The sequence below is a fragment of the Cydia amplana genome, chromosome 12 (assembly GCF_948474715.1).
Source record: "Cydia amplana chromosome 12, ilCydAmpl1.1, whole genome shotgun sequence".
Taxonomy (NCBI): domain Eukaryota; kingdom Metazoa; phylum Arthropoda; class Insecta; order Lepidoptera; family Tortricidae; genus Cydia; species Cydia amplana.
Window position 1 is genome coordinate 4,661,899 of NC_086080.1, and position 23,425 is coordinate 4,685,323.

Genomic DNA, 23,425 nt, shown 5'->3' on the forward strand with positions numbered 1-23,425 from the left:
AAACACAGATGACACGCGTTTTGGAATTATTTGAACTCAGTGTTGCTAACCCGCGATTTTTCAAATTTGCCGCCTTTTACTACTGACAAGATTTGGTTGACGGACTTTAAATAAAAATATGAGAAATATCCTAAATTTTTACATGTGGAAATTTAGCAATTTAGAAACTTACCTACTAATTTTCGTTGTTAAAATTTTCTATACAAAGAACATAGAGGTAGTAGAATGCTATATTTTCTTATACAGTCCGAATTTTTACTTGCAGAGAGATAACCTATCTTTATTATTTACCAGTATCTGTCACCTTATTGTCCGTCCACCCTGTAGTTAGTGTATTAAGTCCATTAAAACTGTCCTTGGTTGTAATTAACACTGGCGATGGCATCGATTGGCCGATAGTAGGTTACGTGGCCATTCACTAATGGTCAGTCATGGTGTGTTAAGGGAAATTAAAGTACGGTTAGTTACAAAGGGGAACGTCCTAGTGATCGACATGCTATAATGTCCAATACATGACACTTTGTTTTAATCAAACCCGAGACCTCCTGATTCGTAGGTATCTCTATATATTCGCAGGTAGGTAGGTATATCTATATATTCGCAAAAAAAAAGTAGAAATTAAAAATTGGCAATACTCTAGTGTCGTCCCTTTCAAATCAATCTAAGAAAAAACTGGCCAAGTGCGAGTCGGACTCGCGTTCCAAGGGTTCCGTACATTAAGTCCGACTCACGCTTGACTGCACATTTCTAATAGGTTTTCCTGTCATCTATAGGTAAAGAACTATTTTGTGTATTTTTTTCAAAATTTTTGACTTTGTAGTTTCGGAGATAAGGGGGGGGGGATAGTCATTTTTTGCCTATTTTCTTGAATAACTGCTAAACTATTAAATAAAAAAATATATATTTGACATTCTTACAATGAGCTCTTTCATTTGATATGTAATTGTATTTGTATATTATATAATATCGTTATCTGAGTATGTAGGGATGTGGGTAGGTACCCACAACACAAGCCTTCTTGTGCTTTAATTACTGTGGGACTTAGTCAATCTTTGTAAGAATGTCCTATAATATTTATTTATTGGAACATTTTTGTTGGAATGAACTTCCTCCCTCACACATTGGACTACCACGTGAAATACTCCCTTGTTGTGTCTTTATATACAGGAGGCTTAATTATTGCCATACCTCAGCTTTGCTCAGCTTGTAGCTAAGCTCGCTCTCAAATTAATTACCTCCATGACTCAAGAACGGAAAGGTTATAACTACCGAAAGTAGGTTATTGTAAATCGAGTCCTATGCCGCTTGAAATACAGTTGTCATACATTTGAGAAGCTTGCTATCCTAGAGTGGCAGCTATCAATAGAGCCGTATTGTGCCTATGCACAAACATATTGGAATTTCCAAGTGAAGTGACTTTACATGGACGCTATTTTATTTATTTATTTATTTAATATTTATTGCATGAAAGAAAAACCTTACGGTACAAAAGGCGGACTTAATGCCATAAGGCATTCTCTACCAGTATATTTGACATGTAACAAACGGAATGGCAATTCTGTCTAGGTATAGATACGCAACAAATCAAACAAGATTGTAGTTGGAGCTTAGATGAACTAGCCTTTTTTCATCTACCACGTTATTTACAATAGGTAAATGCTTTCCTGGTTGTCTGTCTATCTATCACGGTTAATAAGTTACACCCTGGTGACAGACAAACGGACAGACGGACGGACGTACAACGAAGTCTTAGTAATAAGGTCCCGCTTACCCTTTCGGTACGGAACTCTAAAATTATATTTACGACATGGATCGGTCCTATCAAAACTTGATTGAAACTATATTATTATATTACATTATTAAACAGAATCGGCCTTAAAATATGTTCAGTTCATAGTTATTGGTCAAAATGCAGGTTCTTTGTTACCGAGTAACCAAGTGTTCTGTTAGTTTGCATGAAACATAGACCGTGGAAGACGAGTTATGTGCCAAATCGCAATCTGCAATGCTTTTCACATTAGTCGAAATTCGCCCGCTATTTTCAGTTAGTCATTCCAATTGCCTCCTGGGCACGAGTAACTGAGTCAAAATAAAAAAAAAACGCAAATTAATATAAATTAAAAAATGTATTATGCAAGTAAGTACGTCAAAAGGCCTCTTTTACAAGTCAAATTACGATTTAAGGTCAATGTGGCTAATTCCGTCATAGAGGCTATTCCGTCCTCTAGCGTTTTTCTCGAACAACGAACAAAATTGATAATTTCATCGACAAAACAGCTACTCCTTTTAGTTTCAGCAATCAAAGGCAGATGGTTTTTTTCCTACTATTGAAAATCAAAGAAATATACGCTCGTGAACGGAATAGACCCTATGACGGGATTAGCCACATTGATCTTAATGGTAGTTTAAGCTAGATTTGACTCGGCTTTTAGACTAAATTGTTTCATGTCGACAGAGAGACATAACAATAGAGCAAGACTCGAATCTCAAATTTAAAGCTCAGACAAACAAGTATAAGTGACGTTTAGATTTAATTACTCTGGACAGAACGGATCTCGTGATCTTACAATAGAGGATGCCGAAGACCAAAAAATCGGAAAGCGGGCCATGAGCTGCAAAGCCTTAGCTGAGGGCGCAACTGAGATAAACGTTAAGATAAGAAAGAGAGACAGAGTGAGATAAGGATCTGTCAAGGTCACATTATTCTGGTACCGAAAAATGGACTCGCCCGCACTAAACCAATGGGAGCGCGGAGTGCTTTCACAACGACTGTAGGCAAATGCATGTTCCGAAAGAGAGAGCTATCTGGCAGATAGAGAGCGAGGAACAAACAAAAGCAGAGAAGGCTAAAGCACGTTTCGCGAAAGACAGAGAGAGAAAGAGAGCAAGCTAGTGAAATAGGGAACTCAGGGCTTCGGCGGACACTGGTGTTCGAAAAATGGGATCTCTTACGCTTTTAAACCAATAGGAATAGGTACGCGGCGTGCTTTCAAAACGGCTGTAGGCAAATGCATGTTTCCTAATTGACATGCGAGCGGCGAAATGGAAACATTAATGCCGTAAAGCAGAGGAATAATTGTTTACCAACGAACTAGAATAACTTTAGAAGTCTGACTAGATCTCACAAATATGACCCCCTGTGTATTGTGCCGTGAGCAACTCAACGAAAAAAGGTAAACAATCTTAACGTGTCTTTTTATTGAAAAACACTATTTGAAAGTGTTTTTCAATAAAAAGACGCGTCATTGTAATACTAACGGCAAAGTATGTAACAATTTTATTATGAATCATATATAGGGTTTGCGCGACGGATCCGAAATGTATGGGAAGATCCGCGGATCCGGATCCAGATCCGGATAATTGCATACATTTCGGATCCGGATTGCAAACCCTAATCATATACGATTAATTAGATACCGTTGAATGGGGTGAGTAGGCGCAAAACTGACTTTCAAACCTCGATAACATTTTATTTTTACATAATATATATGCAAACTGAATGGTTTATATAATAAGACTTAGTGTTCTGGACGTTTGTATTTTAGTTTTTATTTTATTTTGGGTAGTTCCATTTCATAACTTTGACGATAAACAGGAAAACCCACCTCACCCCCTTTCATCCCTTCTCTCCACATTCATAACCCAACTCTCCCCTCGAACCCTACTCACCCCATTTTACGGTACATTATTTTACTTTCATAAGTACGAGTAATAGTTACTGATTTTTCAAAAGCGTTTTTCAATTAAAAGACACGACAAGATTGCGTAGTGTTTTTATAATGGTAAAAAAACTAACTATAGATAATGTAGTGTATACTAGATATATATATGTACGTAGTTCATAGGATATATATAAGGACCATTTACTCATGTATTTAGTGCAGTAATAAATCATCATTCTAGCTGAACACTTGTTTGTACTCAGCTCCGAATCCTCACCTTACATGGCGATCCTGCCATATACGGTGTCGCGCGTGCGGTCAGTCACCGAGTGATATTGAGAGCTCAATTAGTTACAATGTAAACATAGCTCAAGTGGACGATTAATAGAACAATTAAATAATGTAAGGCTGTTTCTCACGGTTAAGTGGTTACGCTGTTGCTGATTCAAAGTTTCATCATGGGGGCTACAAAATCAAAAGAAGAGGTTATCATCGCACAAACTGCGGCCGGAGGTGACAATAAGGCTTCTGCGGGCACCGACGAACTTCGATTCCACGCAAGTACCACTAATATTATCCTGGGTATAATGCTCGTCTTATTCGTCATTGGAGGAGGCTACGCCCTGTACAGAAGGTGTAAGAAAACCCACAAGAAATGGATGCGCCAGGAGGTCGCTCTAGCTGAGCTGCAGCGTGCTGCTCGTACGGCTCCTATAAGTGTTTGAGTGAAGTGTTAACGGATAACGTGTATCGTGTAGTGTGTGTATCGGATTTTGTTTTGTGATATAATTCAACGGACAGAGAAACAACTGTTGCTAAGTGATATAGTGAACAAAGTTTCATATGAAGCAAATTAAGGACAGTAATGTGACGCCAATGTAAGTTAAAATACGTAGGTATATTAAACTGGTAGTTATAATTTTGTGATGGCAGATGAATTATTGAAATGTTACGAAGAGTTAATCGTAATAAGAAAATATTTAGTTAAAAAAGGGAAATCAAGGTTTGAAGGTAACATAACAAAAAATCAACTGTCAAAAGTTAATGATATTATAGATAGGTGTAATAATTTTATCGCACAATTTTCCCTACTAAAGGACGTAAAATCAGGAGTTATTGAGGAGACTAGCAAATTGTATGCTAATATTACTAGTTTGCATAACGAAATATTAGAGTTATGTTCAAAGTCTGAGGTAGAGGAAAGTACAAGTAGCGATAGCGAATACAGTGAATTCGACACCATGGAGTTCGATTTAAAGTCAGCGTGTAGTCTTATACCACTTATGGATGGTACTGAGGAAACAACAAAGAGATTAATAGATGCTGTTGATATGTATTCGGGTATGTTAAACGAGACAGGTAAAAAGTCGCTAATTACATTTGTGTTAAAAGGAAGGTTGTCTGAAAGTGCGAAATTACGTATGTCAGCTACTTATACGACCGTAGGGCAACTTATAAGGGATTTACGTAACTCACTTTTACCTAAAAAGTCCTTTACAGCAATCCATTCCCGACTTCAAAATATAAGTCAGGGTTGGCGTAGTATAGATCAGTATGGATCCGAAATAGAGAAACTTTTTTCTGAGTTGACTATAACTCAGGCAGAAGGTAATTCGGCGAGTTATGATGTGCTAAAGCCGCTGAACGAAAAAATGTGCATTAAAAAGTTCACAGATGGTTTGAAGGATCCAAGGCTCAGCACCATCATTGCGGCGCGGAACTTCAGCAGCTTGAAGGATGCGATCCAGGCTGCGCAGGACGAAGATGTATCGAGGCCGACAACGTCCAGCCAATCGGAGGTCATGGGTATGTACCGCTCACAAAACTCTTTTAACAGGTACCACAGAGGCTTTGCTCACAGCTCGTACAGAGGTCATCGGCATCGTAATCAAAGGGGTCCGCGACAGTACTCCTATGGTCGATATCCTGAACCCCAACAAGGCAACTCGCGAGGAGGTGGCCGTGGATACAAGTCACGAGGCAGGCCGGCACGAGGGGGTTCATATTTCGGGTCCCGTGCCCGAGGGGTCACCGCTCGTGGCAGCCTGCACGTGATACGGCACGCCGAGAATGGCTCGACCGGTCAACACCCGAGTGCACCAAATACGGAATCGCTGAATCATTTTTTTCGAGACTGATGTTATTTACACGTGTAATGCTTTAAATAGAGTAACCTTAAATATAGGGAAAACCGCTTACAACTGGCTATTGGATACGGGAGCATCTTTATGCGCGATAAAGTATGAAATCATACAAAATTGGGACATTCCGTTCCATAATAAGAGATTATGTGTCACAGGTATAGGCGGACAAGTAACATCTAACGGATATGTTATGTTAAAATTAAATTACAATGGCTGTGAGTTCGAGCATTCATTTTTTGTTTTTGAGAATTTATCATGTAGCGCGGATGGTATTTTAGGACAAGATTTCTTTGCGAAGCATAAAGCCAATATTGATTTTGAAACAAACACTGTACGATTACTATCGCGACATGGACAGTTAGCTAAGATAGGGTTTAGAAGCTCATCAGAACCGGCAAATAGTTATTTAACTATACCCGCTCGTAGTGAAATCATTCATTACATGGATACTAGTATTACGGAGGATTTTGTAGTAAATAGTCAGGAATTATGCGAGGGAATATATGTTGCGAGTGCTATAGTTAAACCAATTCAGGGTAAAATACCAATTAAAATATTAAATACAAGGGATAGCGACGTAAATTTAAGCCGATTTACAATTAATAAGAGCAGATTGAGCGATTTCTTTATTTGTGAATTTAGTAAGCCAACTATGAATGCCGAAAGGGTGAAGTTGTTGTTTTCTGCTTTAGATTTGAGTAAATTAAACGAAGAGGAACAGAAATCCATTGAGAATATATGCGCAAAATATCCAGATGTCTTTTTCCTACACGGTGATAAATTAACCACCACAAAGCTTTATAACCAGACGATAGAATTAAAACCGGGTAGTTCACCAGTTTATGTAAAACCTTACAGATTACCTTACTCGCAAAAGGCTGAAATTGATAGGCAGATTAAAGGAATGTTAGATGATGGAATAATTGAAGAGGCAAGAAGCGCGTGGTCGAGTCCGTTATTGTTAGTTCCCAAAAAATTAGATTCCTCGAAACAGAAGAAATGGCGCGTGGTCATCGACTATAGAAAGTTAAATAATCAGATAAAAGACGATAAATTCCCACTCCCTAATATAACTGAAGTTTTAGACTCCTTATCAGGATCTATCTATTTTTCGCATCTAGACTTGTATCAGGGATTTTATCAAATAAATTTAGATAAATCAAGCCGCCCCCTTACAGCTTTTCAAACTAGTAAAAATCAATATCAAATGACCAGACTCCCCCAAGGCTGTAAAACCTCCCCTAACGCTTTTTCACGGATGATGACCGTGGCCATGTCCGGTCTAAATTATGAACAGTGTCTGGTATATCAGGATGACTTAGTTGTTTTCGGAAGAAGTTTAGCTATACACAATCAAAACTTATTAGACGTTTTCAGCAGATTAAGAAAAGTAAATTTAAAGCTCAATCCTGCCAAATGCCAATTTTTACAAAAAGAAATATTATATCTGGGTCATGTAGTTTCAGAAAAGGGCATTTTACCAGATCCCGAAAAAACGAAAGTTCTATATAATTATCCGACTCCTCAGAACGCCGACGAAGTTAAACGTTTCGTGGCATTTGCTAGTTACTATCGTAAATTCATTGTCAATTTCGCAGATAAAGCATATCCGCTCAATAAGTTGTGCTGTAAAGATGTACCATTTATATGGACCCAAGAGTGTGAACAGTCTTTTCAAATATTAAAGTCTGCTTTAGTTAAACCACCAGTACTTCAATATCCAAATTTTTCGGAGGAAAACCAATTTCTTTTACAATGTGATGCGTCAGGAAAAGCTTTAGGATCAGTTTTATGTAACGATGATGGTCGACCTGTAGCTTACGCTAGTCGAAGTCTTAATAAGGCAGAATTAAATTACCCTACAGTTGAAAAAGAGTTATTAGCGCTAGTGTGGAGCATTCGCTATTTTAGACCCTATCTATACGGCAGAAAGTTTAAAGTGCAAACAGACCACCGACCACTAGTGTATTTGTTTACTATGAAAGACCCTACCAGTAGATTACTAAAGTTCCGATTACAATTAGAGGAGTATAATTTTACGGTTGAGTACTTGAAAGGTTCTAAGAATTCCGTGGCAGACGCTCTGTCTCGCATAAATATTACGTCAGAGGATTTGAAACAAATGAATGAGCAAGTTATAAATGTGATGACACGAGCGCAAAGACGAAAGATCGAGAGTATGCAAGGTACAGACAGTACAAGTTCTTCGGTTGTTAATATACCCACTAATTCGAGGCCTGATCACCCAAGAATTGTGGATATCATTAAAAAACCGGAAAATTTTACTGAGTTATGTGTTATGTCATGTAGGGATTATAAAAAAGCTATGAGAGAGAATTTCGTGAAAGAGACGTCTAAATATTTTAATTACGTGCCCAAATCGTGTGTTTATTTCAATTCAACATCTCAATCGCTATTGTCGCGAGCCGAATTAGCGAGAGATTTGGATGCAATTTGCAAGAAAATAAATGTAAAAGAGTTATGCATAATAAGAAACGAATTAAATAAAGATTTTATCGCGGGTTTAATACAAGAAATAAATAGCTATGACGTTTGGTCCGGACCGCGAATATGTGTGTTAAGTAATGTACAAAGAATAAATAATTTACAGGATAGACGCGTAATAATTAATGACTTTCACCTACTTCCCACAAGTGGCCACGCGGGGATTAGGAGAATGTCTAATAACATTAAAAAGCACTATTATTGGCCTAGTATGGAAAAGGACATACGAGATTTTGTGTCAAAATGTACTCAATGCCAAAAACAAAAATATTGTGTACCGACTAAACAACCAATGGAAATAACAACTACTGCTAATAGCGCTTTAGAAAAAGTTTATTTAGACACAGTGGGACCTTTACCAAAAGATGAACATGGTTATTGTTACGTGCTGACCTTACAGTGCGAACTGTCAAAGTTCGTAGAAGCGTATCCTTTACGATCCAAAGATACAGTTACTGTAGCTCGATCATTCGTAGAGAACTTTGTACTACGGTATGGAATTCCATTAGAAATAGCAACCGATCGAGGAACCGAGTTCATCAGTAGCACTATGAAAGAGGTATGTGATTTACTAAAAATTACTCATTTGCCCTCTACAGCGTATCACCATGAATCAATCGGCGCTCTAGAGAATTCGCATAAAACTATGGGAGCTTATTTAAGGATACAATGCGAAAATAATCCGAATTCTTGGAGCGACTGGTTGCCTTACTGGTGCTTTACGTATAACAACACCGTGCACACGGAGACGAAGTACACGCCTCATGAATTAGTTTTCGGTAAGTTATGCATGCTTCCTAGTAACTTAAGAGATGGTAACGTTAATCCCTTATATAATCACGGTAGTTATCCTTTAGAATTAAAGTATAGATTAGAGCTGGCGCAGGCAGATGCTCGTACTAATTTAATAAACAGCAAACTTAAAAGGAAGGAGAAATATGACTCACATTCAAAGCCTGTTAGCTATAGCAACAATAGTTACTTATGGTTAAGAAATGTATCGGATAATAAGATGCAAAGCATTTATGTAGGACCTTATTTAGTTTTAGAGGATTTAGGATGTAATGTAAAAATACTTAAAAATGGAAAAGAAGACGTGGTGCATAAAAATCGCACCAAACCTTGTATTTTGTAAATATTTTATATTCGTAGTTTTGTTATTGTAGTTTTTTATTTTCTATAATTTTGAATATTATTAGTGTAAGTAACCTGTTAACATTGTACGTAGGTATAGTTACTTAGTAATGTATTATAAACAAAAAAATATAAATGTTTATTTTTATTTTTTTTAAACATGCGATGGATGGTGTAGTGTATACTAGATATATATATGTACGTAGTTCATAGGATATATATAAGGACCATTTACTCATGTATTTAGTGCAGTAATAAATCATCATTCTAGCTGAACACTTGTTTGTACTCAGCTCCGAATCCTCACCTTACAATAACATCAAATATATTGTAATGCCGCGTAACATGTCTGACCTACTCGGATATAGAATTTTATTTAGCCAATGAAAACTTTTAATGATGAATCATAACTTTTTTTAATAGCGGGAAATTGTGTATTTGGTAATATTCAAAGCTGCCGAGCTTTGGATCAATTTTATATATGATTGCCAAAGCGGAATAAGGCAGATTCGGGCCAAACGATGGAGTAATTTTGAATGCGTTACCCACTGATGTCGGTGACGGTGCCAAGCCAATACCACTTCACCGAATTGGTTTTCGAAAGCCACCGCTCGAGTTACCTAGGGTAAAGGCACCAGTAGTCAGCCTTATAACGACTTTTTTAAGTTTGAACGTTCGGCATTTCTACAGGATTAGTCGGATAATTAAACAAATGACATGGTCAGATCAATTGTTTACCATAGTTTTAAAACAAAACATTTAAAAAAATAACAATCCTCTTTATAATATCTCTAATTAAGTTTAAACAAAAAGTGGCACTTTTCTCCAGTAGTCAGCCTCAAAAATCCAGTAAGCAGCCTCTGTGTACCCAGTATTCAGCCTATATATACTATTCATATAATTAGATCAAAATCACTAATATTTATATCAATATCAACGATATTATAATATTAATTTTTTCTTTATAATTTTTGTTATCGTTATTGTAGTTAGTTGTAGTTTTTAATTTTAGTTTATAGTTTTTTTGCATATACATATGTATTACTAACCTACTTGTTTACTTATTTAATAAATAGGTACATAAAATTCTTATGACACGAAATTTGTTGGCCATAGATACTTAATTAATACTATTCTTGCAAACTAAGAATCGCAATATTTATTTTCTAATAATTAATCCGTCAAAAATTAATGAGGTAAATCAGGTAATTATGTTTCTAGTAGGTATTATAATATATGTTTAATAATTATGTTTCTAGTAGGTATTCGGTAAAAAATAATTAATCGAGTCTATGCAGATCTAATTATCATTAATAAACAAAGTCATATACCGACCAGGAAAAAGCAAAATGATAGTTATATATAGTTAACGTCAAAAATATGTATACACTTTTGAACTTTATTTCAATGAGATAGGGTTTAAAAATGTGGACATATTTTTGGCGGCGACGTACCAAGCAAGGTCAATGGCCGAGTACTGGATCCGCGAAACCCAGTGCTCAGCCGCATTAAAACGTTATTTCAAATGCGGCTGACTACTGGGTTTTACTTTAAATTGACTAGGGCATGCCTAACTAAATTTGAAAATGTAAATTTAACGGTCCTAACAGTCGCATTGGCTCGAAAATAATAAAATAAACGAATAACCCAAAGGTCAGCCGTGGGGGGCTGGGTACTGGATTCTTTGGAAAAAAGTGTTATCCAGTGGCCAGCCCCCTCAATTTATAAGTGAAATATTAATATTTTCATTCAAATATAATGCAATTTAATAGATAAACTAATAAATAAACCAATCATTAACAAAAACAATAACTTTTAACATTAAAACATAGTTTTTCTTGCCTGTTAAGAGAACACCACGTGCAGTAAAAAATATGGCGGACATGACACTATTGCACTCGTCGACAAACAGCACCTGTATGAACGAGTATATTTCTTCCCCCCGTTCCCTCACCGCACCTGTCGTGTGACGTATTAACCAATAAGGAATTAAAGCTCCTATTTGAGTACTCGCGATTTGTTTAAACGAATATACCAGATATTTATGACCAATAAACGACTCAAAAGGCTGACCACTGGTACCTGGCTGGCCACTGGTGCCGTTACCCTACTAAAGAAAACACATAAAATCGAAATAAATAAGTTCCTACAAATACTATTGGATTATTAAAGTGCATCTCGCTTGCACCAATGTCAGTACGAGGGAGATGCATTGTGAGCTTTATGCAGTCGCTAGCAAATATGTCACTACCCGATTCGAACTAATTCGATTCGGTGTTTTGTGTTTTGTACAATAAATAGTTTATACATACATACATACATACGTAAGGTCAATGTGGCTAATTCCGTCATAGGGTCTATTTCGTCCACGAGCGTAATATTTCTTTGCTTTTCGATCGTAGGAAACAAAACCATCTGCTTTTGATTTCTGAAACTAAAAGCAATCGCTGCTTTGTCGGTGAAATTATCAATTTTGTTCGTTGTTCGAGAAAAGCGCTAGTAGACGGAATAGTCCCTATGACGGAATTATCCACATTGACCTTATCTTAAAGTTCGAATCGGGCCATCAAGTTATGTAACTCATCTAGTTATGTAACGTTTTATCCCGTAGCTGTGTCGTTAAAATAACCCTAGGCCCAGTCAGGTCTAGACAAAGGTCAGTCGGTAGGAACTAATTTGAGAGACCCGTACCGCTAATCAAAGGGCCGGTGGAGTGCACCGGGTTTTAAGGTACCGTTTGGATTCAGCCTACATCAGCATTACTGCCGCCGTAATGCTGCCCACTGCATTACTGCAGGAATTTTAGTTACATGTAGACTTTAACTTCTAAACTAAGTAGTGGCTTACAAAATACACATACACCTATTCCAATATAATGAATATTATATATGTGTATTTACAATCAAAATTACAATTAAGCTTACAGTTTTCTAGTGAAATGGCTGTGACATACGGACAGACAGACGGACGGGCGGACATGACCTATTTTTACACGACTGCCCAAACAAAGGAGTGTATTATTGCCATTTTGGCTACGCTATTCAAAAAAGGGCTATAAAAATTTGTATGATGGTACGGAACGCTCAAGCGCGAGGACGACTCACACTTGGCTGGTTGGCAGTTGGTTGCAGTAGTTGGTGGTTTCAACCGTACAGTCACCTGCAATAATATGTTACTCTTCGATGGCCGCAAAAATATCTGACACGCTCTTATGGCTCTACAAACAAGATCGTGTCAGATATTTTTACGGCCTTCGTTGTGTAACATATTATTGCGGGTGACTGTACATGCTAAAAAGAATTGCCGTACCAAAAATACGTAGCTTTAAATTTAGTACTGCGGAGAATTTCCAAAACTTTCACTGGAATTTCAGCTCTAAACTCTTTGACATAAAGCTCATTTCAACTGTCACTCTGGTTGGCACGGAATATGTAAAGTTTGTCAGCGTCACAGATCACTACTACTAGAATGCTTCAATTCATTTAAAATTATTGAACGCAATTTTGAGGCCTATTTAAACTCAGCCCGTGCGTCTCGAATTTTCGATATATATTTAGATATCAAAACGTACGTTCAAAATGCTCGAATTGACCTCCTGAACAATTGAATTGTTCTCACGCCATTCTGTAAACTGTAAAGTCAAGGTCAAAACATTATTTATTCAAGTAGTTTTTTTATAGGTACTCACACAAATCATAATCATAAACTTGGACGTAACGTAACTGATTTCAATAAATCGTAAAGTGCGCATGCAATTTTCTAGCTACATATATGTACAAGTACAATCTAGAATTGCATTCTGTCTAATGCGATATCTAACGGAAGGTAAGCTGTGGTCAGCACAAACTCGTGACTACATATTCGGCATTTTCTAATTTCATTCCATTGCGGCATCCAAAATGGCTGCGATAGCTGTGATGCTGATGCGTTTTGCGATTGAAATTTATTCATTTCGGAATGATGCCACTAGCTAGCAACTGTTTCATGCAAAATGTATGTGTTTCATCCGCAGATCAGCTGATTTTACAAACGGGTCACTCAGATAATGAATTTGTACCCCTAGTGTACCTCCCTGGTGTACCCACCTCATTCGGTTCTCGTATGCTATTTTATTTTTATTATCATTTTCTCTCTTAATGAATGTTTTAATTAGGTATGAAGGATTTTGACTCTTGGAGACCCTATACATCTCTAAGGATAATTTGATTAACTATATTATTGTAATCTTTTAGTTATGACACTTAGAGACCTTTACACCTCTAAATAATTCTAGATTATAGTTTTTGTATCTTTGTGTTTTTTTTTTAATACTGTTACTATAGTTTTTTTTTGTAATTAGACATTTAGGGACTTTATACATCTCTATGTAATACTTTAGTTTGATTTGATATTTGCGGCTTAGTTGTATTTTATAATTTTTGTTGATCTGTTTTTTTTTGCTGTATTTAAATTCCATGTTGACGTGTAAAAGTGCCCTTGTGGCCTATTTGCTGAATAAATGTTGATGTTTGATGATGTTTGAATTACATTCGATAGCGTGACATGACGTACGCGTTTGCGTTAAGTGTCATTTTGTATGAGATTTTGAGTTTCCGAAACGTCCCGCTTGACGCACTGTTCAAAATTCCATATACAAAAATAGACATTAACGCAAACGCGAACTCTCGACACGCTATCGAATGAAATTTAAACTAAGGGTTCTGATCATGAAACTTAATTTTGACTCAGTACCTATCCATAGTACTCATATGATATTCTACTACTACATATATAGGTAGATAATTGTCTCCCCTTAATTGGACACGTAAGAAGTTCTAAACTAGAACGTGCAAGTTATACTGAGGAGCTAATGTTAGTGCCCTGTGAATTTATTTAAGCTTAACGCCAGACACCGTACAGTCAGCATCAAAAGTAGCAGATGAAAAAACGCGCCAATCTATCTGCCAGCCTGCCTTTTCCAAATCCATCTAAAAACGGTGGTGGCCGAGTGGATATGACGTCCGACTTTCAATTTGGAGGTCGCGGGTTCAAATCCTGGCTCGTACCAATTACTTTTTCGGAACTTATGTACGAAATATCATTTGATATTTACCACTAGCTTTTCGGTGAAGGAAAACATCGTGAGGAAACCTGCATACATCTGCGAAGAAATTCAAAGGTGTATGTGAAGTCTCCAATCCGCATTGGGCTAGCGTGGGGACTATAGCCCAAGCCCTCTCGCGCATGAGAGGAGGCCTGTGCCCAGCAGTGGGACGTATATAGGCTCATATTATTATCTAAAAACACTCAACACGACATAAAGTGAAGCAGTGAAGTTCACTGTTTGTACGTTACGTACGTACGTACGTAGTACGAACATTTGTTGATATTGTAAAAGCAGTTATGTAATCTTAATGAAATCATTTTAATGAGTGCTCGATAGATCATATTTTTTTCAGTGATAAAATATGAAAAAATATTAAGCATACATAGGTAGGTATCTCGATAGTACATAACCTTATCCTAAATATTACAGGAAAAATATAATCACACTTCTATCTTGAAAACTTTTTTTTATTATCAAAAATCATTTTCTAACTTAATTTGCAATTTCCGGGTATTTACTATTCCTGAAATGGCTATGAGATTACAACAAAAAACACCTTCTTCCAAATAAAATAAAAATTGTTGAAATCGGTTCACATGATAAAGAAATATCCCTGAAAAACCAACATACCTACATACAGGTCGCGCCAATTAGTCAGCCAATTTGCCGACAGATGGTCTTTTAAAGGTATAAGATAAGATTTTACGCCTGAATTTTCTATACATGCACTACTCAAGCAACATGAAACAATAGATGCTTGGCGTGAACAACTTCAACGGACCATAAAACAGTTGAATACCTTTCGGAAACTTGTGGGAACTTCTGGAAAGTTGCCAAAAGTTGCAGAAAGCGATTACTACGGTGATTTGCGACCACCTGTGCTAATTTGGGATGCGTTGATCTATTCTAGAGAAGAATTTTTATTTGTTTAAGTGTTTTAATGACTAGACTAGAGCGTGTGGGGTGTCTATTTTTGAAGTAAGGTTTAAATACACATTACGGCAAACGTACGAGCCCCTATGCATAATTAATTATGTTCTCATCAAGTCAGAGCTTTTATTAGGGTCTCCCATTGTAAAAAGTAATGTTTTTGATAATAAATCAATTAATTTTAATATTTTCAATGTGGGATCCAGTCCGTGTCTAATTTGGCCCAACGTTCTGGGTGCATTCAGCAGATGTGCCCTGCCCAGTCCCATTTCAGCTTAGCGGCCTTCAAGCCCACATCCACCATGCCAGTTTTGGAACGTAGTTCGGTATTTATAATACGGTCGGTTCTACGAACACCCAGTATGCTGCGTTCCATTGCTCTGGCAAACCTTGAGTCTGGACTTTTCAGTTTCCTTACTTATGTTAATAAATATACCCGACCCAATAATATAAATACCAACGCCCATAATTACGATTGTGTTCCATTATTTGTAATGCTCGCATTGGCTCCGAGGCATTGCTCGGATGTTTTATTCAGCCGATCGATACCATAAGCGAGGGACGATTGATTCAGTCGCAAGAATAATATGACAATGTTGCCGTGAGTTCGAGGTTTCACACGACTGTGTTAGGCCCACTTGCACCATCCCCTAACCCGGGGTTAAGCGGTTAAACCGTTCACCTAGTGTCAAATTGAACTGGTAACCACGGTAACTCCAGGTTTAACCGGTTAACCCCGGGTTAGTGGGATGGTGCAATTGGTGCTTAGTTACACTACGGGAACGGTTAGGTATGGAGTGGAATTCAGATTTTGAAATCTGTTAAAATCAAAGTGGACGGCCGCTCCCCTTCTCTTTCGTTTTTAGGGTTCCGTACCCAAAGGGTAAACACGGGACCCTATTACTAAGACTCCACTGTCCGTCTGTCCGTCCGTCTGTCTGTCACCAGGCTGTATCTCATGAACCGTGATAGCTAGGCAGTTGAAAGTTTCACACAGATTATTGTATTGTATTTCTGTTGCCACTATAACAACAAATACTAAAAAGTACGGAACCCTCGGTGGGCGAATCGGACTAGCACTTATACGGTTTTTTTTGTTCCGTAGCCAAAGTGGCAAAAACGGAACCTTTATATGTAGTTTCATCATGTCCTTCTGTCCGTCCGTCCATTCATTTGTCTGTCCGTATGTGACAGCCATTTTATTTTTTGTCGCTGAGATGAGTCACTGCGGCGTGAATTTACTTACTCTTTACCCCATTGATATAGTATAAAGAACTGGATACCCAATCAGCCACCAAAAATGGCCTCACAAAAGTAATGTCAAAACAGATCATGCATTACTTTTTCGTTTAGTCTTGTTTGAAACACTCAAATGTGAAGTTGTCAACAATTACGAAATGTGCCGTTAAAATATGTAAAAATAACAATGATAAAACAAGGAAAAAGGATGGAATGTATTTCTTTCGGTTAGTTCTTTGGATAGCATTACATAATTTATGTAATCTGGTGGTAATTTTATGGTTTTGAATAAATTAATTTGTTAGTACCAAAGAAGGGATGTCAAGGAACAAAAATCTAATGAGTCGATGTGAGGTCAATATTTTTTTATATTTTTATACGGAATTCATAAGGAATAATATTATGTTTAAAATCAAGATTTCCAAGAAAACCTATGCGACGTGCAAAGTGGACTGCTATTTAATTATAGCAAGAGATAGGGGTGATGCAGTTTTAAACAAGGCAAAACGGCACTTGTGTGTTCGGCCCATTTCCCTGTTTCCGACATATATACCACCAATATGGGCTTATATCGACTAACTGTAAATGCTAAACCTGTCTGAACACAGTGACAACCAGAGGATTTTTTTATAAAGTATAGGTAGACTTTATAAAAAAAATCCAATCAGTACCTAAATGTCCCCGTGCACCCGTGCTATGAGTAAATGTAGATCTTAAATATACAGTTATTAATAAGTAGAATTTATTTCAAGGAAATTAGTATTTAAAGACGTATACTTACGAATAAAAAATTTAATTCGTTTGAATTTGAACCACGAATTAATTTTATTTGAGCTCCCGATTAAATTTAATTTGTTTTATTTATTACTTCAATTGGTTTTCCTGTACAGTAATACATATTAAAGTGTACCAAAGTGACTCCATTCGTTCATTATTCTCGTTTGACGTTGTTTGACGTAAATACGTTACGTTTAGTGCCATCGGACTAAATTTTTTTACAGTGTTGGTACTTATGTTAGCAAATTTGACACTTAATGCTTACGATATTAAGCTCTTTTCTGTACGAAACATTTATCTTGACTCAAAATTTACGTAAGCGTTTTTATCATCAATGCAAATGGTGCGAAACGTCATTGGGATCCACATTTCTTGACGTTTTTGTTCTGCTTTGTGTGTCTATTTCTTTTATATTAAGTCAGTGCTTTACCCTCTATATTTTTGATATTAATATAAATAACAATTAATAAAAAAAATCAAGATATATAGGCTTACCTCACAATAAATTTAACTACTTACGTCCTGACAATTTTCTGATGTCATCCTGTATACTATTCGCAAGCATCTTATCTCAACTCCTCAATCAATTTAATTTAATGCTTCTTTTAATATCGGAGGTTAGATTAAATTCCTTGGAAAATATGGGGACGATAATATTTCGATATGACCATCGTGAAGCTCTGAATTCCTTTGAAACGACTTAATATATTGATGTTTCAAATTAGAAAATAAATTCACATACATTAAAGAATTTTATATTTTAAAATTCTTGTATACAGATGGTTCAGGGGAACATGGTACAGTACAGGGGCATATTGTTATTGTAAGTAATTTTAACATACGTTTGCATTTGTATACCAATATATTTTTAAATAAAGGAGATGAAAATGAAATTTTTCAACGAATTCTGCGTGAGGATTGTGATATTGATTTCCCATTCTTTTGAGTTATAATAATTCTCTGGCATGTGTTTTGTATTACCAATTTGAAGTCAACCTGCTGTATTCTGTTTTAGAGTCAAATCGAGTAGAGCACATTTTGACATTTTGATGACAATAGTCAAAACGCTGATAATAATCAGTCACCATCAGTAAAATACGATACGTATCGTAGCCCGTTACAATAATGACAATGACGCACTGTAATTCTCTTCATTGGTGCCAATTTAATAATTTTGTTGAATTAGCTTAATGGGCTATAATGCTTACATATACATTAAAAGTATAAAGGATGAATCAAGTTAGACCGGGCCGTGTCCGGGCCGGAGCTTCCAGAACTTCGTTTTCTATGGAAAGCATCACGTGATCACCTGTTATCTGTCATAGAAAAGTAAGCGCCGGAAGCTCCGGCCCGGGCACGGCCCGGTCGCCCCGGTCTAAGTGAGTCATCCTTAACTATAATCACAGAATAAGTATAAAGTAATAGTATTATCATACAGAACGGACACGCACCGCCCCGCCCCGATTCGGATTACCTCGCCCGCGACTGGCCGCGACATGAATGTGTGCGTAAGTCGCTCTACTGAGAGCATGTCAGGATTCCGTCAGAAACTCAATGACGCGTGTACAGACGTGCCGCGCACATATATAAACGCAAATCATTTTTGATGTAGGTATGGCGTGTCCTCTCTGTGCTATAATGCTACTATAGTTATTTGTACAACAAGAGATCAACGTTTGATATTTCTTCGAGTGCTTATTTTGAGTCCCGTGCAAGCGAAACTCAAAAGCGCACGAGATGTAAATAACTTTGATCTCGTGTAGTTCACAAAACTTTTCACCTCAGCAGTGAGAACATATTAGAGAACCCGAAAAATGTATTCCTTCTTCATCACTTACCTCTATTCACTCATGTTTTCTTAAGATATACCAACAATTAAATTTTCACCTCAGCAGATCGAACAAGGGTACTTTGCTACTTAAAAACAGTGAGCAAAATCGCGTTTTGCTCACTGGGTGAGCAAAATCGCATTTTGCTCATTTTGTCTCACTCAGTGAGCAAAATGCGATTTTGCTCACTGTTTTTAAGTAGCAAAGTACCCTTGTTCGAGCTGCTGAGGTGAAAAATATTTTTTCACCACGTCAGCTCGTAAAAGCTCGCTGGGTATATTGTGGTCTATTTCTTACAGTAGGTATAGTTACTTATCTTGTAATTAAGTACGAGTACAACGGATAATTGCAGCAGTCACATATTATCACTACACCATATAAAACAAAGTCCACCGCCGCGTCTGTCTGTTTGTGTGTATGTCATCATCATCATCTTCCTCGCGTTGTCCCGGCATTTTGCCACGGCTCATGGGAGCCTGATGGGGTCCGCTTGGCAACTAATCCCAGTAATTGGCGTGGGCACTAGTTTTTACGAAAGCGACTGCCATCTGACCTTCCAACCCAGAAAACTAGGCCCGTATTGGGATTAGTCCGGTTTCCTCACGATGTTTTCCTTCACCGAAAAGCGACTGGTAAATATCAAATGATATTTCGTACATAAGTTACGAAAAACTTATTGGTATTCACAATAACCTCAAAAACTACTTAACGGATTTTCATGCGGTTTTCACCTATCACTAGAGTGATTCTTGAGGAAGGTTTAGGTCTATAATTTGTTAAGATTTTGCGTAACCCGTGCGAAGCCGGGGCGGGTCGCTAGTTACAGTATATATCCATTCCTTTGTTATCACAACTATGAAATATTGATAGCGATATCGGCAAGCAGACGATTTTAAACCTCCAAAGAAACTTATACCTTATTTCACGGTCTTAAGATCCAATTTCCGTAACTTGTATACATGAAGTTAGCGTTCTATAGTATAATTTAAATTTTAGATCAGTTCGACAGTTACAAGGAAATACACTATATAAATTATTAGATCAGTGACATGGAAAAGATGTCGATACAAAACTTATTTTCTAGTCTCATGGTAGCCATTACATCACAATAAAGTACTGAGACCAATATTTTGGAACATTAAGTGTAAGTGGCCGGTTTATTCTTAATTGGGTACTTTCCTCTACTTAAAATAAATTACTTCACACCGTGCACGAAATAAAGCACCAGATAATTATTAGATAAATATGGATAGCAGTTATTTTTAAATACTATTTCTATTTAATAAATTGGATTGAAACATAAAAAGTAGTCGAGTTGACCGTGACGTCACTACACACGTTTTCATATAAATTCCATATTAGAAAATCGGTTTGACAGTTCTAAAAAAGAAGCTGAATTGACTAGTAGGAAAGTAGCCAATTGTACCTAAAACTAACATACTACGCGTTCGATACATAAATATTATGATGGTGATGATTGGATAATGGTTGGTGGTTGATGGTTGGATAATGGTTGGTGGTTGATGGTTGGTTGAATGTCCTCCTCGCACCTTAAAATATCTCCATACCAAATTTCATCAAATCCGTTCAGTGTTTAAGCGTGAATAGGTAACAGACAGACATACATCAGGCAGAGTTATCTTCGCATTTATAATTCAGGATAAATTCTTAGTAACACATCCTGCTGAACTAACTTTTTCCCGTGACTTTCTCTGTGTAAAAGTTGTGAGGCTCTATAGCCTATCTCCGTTAGAATCTGTGATTCCGGGTTTTAAAATATCCTTTGTATCTGTGTGCTTACCAGTGATCAGGGTTTTGGTTGCCACTTGGGGTGAATGTCTTCAATAAATGAATGTTTAATTTTATTAATATGTAAGGTTTAAGATAGGTACCTAAAATTTAATAAATGAAATATAAATAATCAATTTATTTAGTAGCAAACCAAAAGCTGATACATTTGTTCTTATATTATTTTGTAAATTTTATTGAATACATTCTACACATCATGCCATACATTGACATAATGAACTATCTTTACAACATTATTTAAAACTAATCGATTCTAGACATGTAAAAAATATTTAAATACTTACTTTTTGTATTCACTGTATTTGTTTCATACTGCAATAAATTTAATAACTCTACAGTCATTGTCAATCCAAAAACTTTTCACACAAATCTAAATCATCACTTCTCCAAAATATACACGATCACTTTTAACTTCTTTATATATTTTATTAACAAAAATTAAACCCGACTTCTATGAATCCGAGTTTTTGATATTTTTATTTTTTTATTATTTCCAACACTACGAATACTTTTCGCACTTTCGTAGCGTTCGTAGCGCGGAGCGCCGTGTGGCTACATCGGGCTACGCCGTAGTACTGGCCCGTAGCAACGCGTAGCGTGCCGGAGCCGGTCGGACTTTTCTTTTTTTTAATTTAAGGCTAGTGTTTTCGTGCAGGCTTGACAGGAACTTGATCGAATACAAATTGCACTTATGTTTTGTTATATTTTTAGTTGTGAGGGTGACTCTCAGTTGGGTGGCGTATTTTTAGTTTCTTGAGACGATTTCTGGCTTTTGGGGCGTATTCAAGGTCATAAAATATACCTATTTTTTTTTTTGTTTCGATAGATATAGCATAAGACGTATGAGATGGCGTTATTTTGTTCTTATTTGTAGTAATATTTAGAAGCTTTAAAACACACTGTTATACTGCTTATGCCGATAAACATAGAAAGAGTAGATTTGATACACAGGTCAATTAGAACGTACACTCTGACATCAAAAAATACATCTAAATGATGTCATTCAGTTATTGGAGCGAGCGTGATGCACGATAACTAAATAAAATCATTCAGATATCATTCTAATGTCAGTGAACGTTCAAATTGGCCTGAGAGTAATTTTTTTATGTTTATTTCGCATTTGCTATTGTTTACAATATCGACTTCTTGTTCACTTTTTAGACTTGTATCATAATAACTATTATCTGCGTAAAATATGTAATTAAGAGCAATATTTTTTTATAATCCATTCAAGGTCATCTTCGCGATCATAAGAACCATTAAAAGCGTTAAAGTTTTCAAAAAACTTCGCCTTAATCTCGAGTCCCACCGCGTTGACATCTCACCTCGCCCGCAACACAAAACGTCGTATCGTACTACCAAAAAACTTGTCACTTACGACCTTTCGTTGCACACTTGTGCATTGTTCCTCGCGTTATTTGCATCTCTATTTTGGTTTGTTCTTTGTTCTGATTTATTCGTTTTCTTTTTGGCCATTGTCTTGGCTCGGTGTGAAAAATGCCCGGTTTTTGGATAAAGAAATTTCAACTTTTTATTTGCACGACAATTTTATTTCACTTTTCTGTAAAGTACGTTTTTATGAATTATATTTTATGCAGTTTGCATGTCAACAACAACTGCAAAATATATTTTATACTGGATTGCTTAAAAGTTCGGCCTGGCAGCCACATCCGGGCTCATAATAGGCGTAAAGGGGCCCACTGATTAACAGTCCGTCGGACGATATCGGCCTGTCAGTTAGAACAAAAAGTTGACAGTTCTGACTGGTAATCAGTGGGCCCCTTTAATGCATAATTGCTGAGGTCGCCATCATCGAATCATTTTCCTTACCGTTCTCGCTATCTAATGTCATTTGCTGAACTAATGGTCAGGACATAGATTCATGTTCTCAATCATGACTTCCATAACTTATACAACCCACATTTAAAATAAATTACTAAACTGTTTTTACAACTCCAGCAAACTAGCTGCCATTTCAAAAAGTTCGCTCCCATCTCGGTATTTCCTCGGAGACCAAACCACTCTCTGCCAAGCTAGTAAAACATTCGAGTTATCTCTCAACTAGCGACCCGCCCCGGCTTCACACGGGTTAACAAATTATACATAAACCTTCCTCTTGAATCACTCTATCTATTAAAAAAAAAACGCATCAAAATCCGTTGCGTAGTTTTAAAGATCTAAGCATACATAGGGACAGACAGACAGCGGGAAGCAACTTTGTTTTATACTATGTAGTGACATAGAGAAATATAGTAAGACAAGAGTGCTCACTCCATACATCAGTTCAGACTATTAATTTCAGTGTCTACA

At 36.8% G+C, this 23,425-nt stretch overlaps 1 protein-coding gene across 3 annotated transcripts in view; it reads right to left on the reverse strand.

Moving 5' to 3' along the window:
* The window catches only part of LOC134652840 (uncharacterized), a 74,738-nt gene extending 53,191 nt beyond the window's left edge, over positions 1-21,547 (reverse strand). For all 3 annotated transcript variants that reach the window (XM_063508030.1, XM_063508028.1, XM_063508029.1), the window contains exon 1: positions 21,400-21,547. In XM_063508030.1, the coding sequence (XP_063364100.1) occupies positions 21,400-21,457 (58 nt within the window). In that variant the 5' untranslated portion in view covers positions 21,458-21,547. The remainder of the gene's footprint in view (positions 1-21,399) is intronic.
* Positions 21,548-23,425: the final 1,878 nt, after the last annotated feature.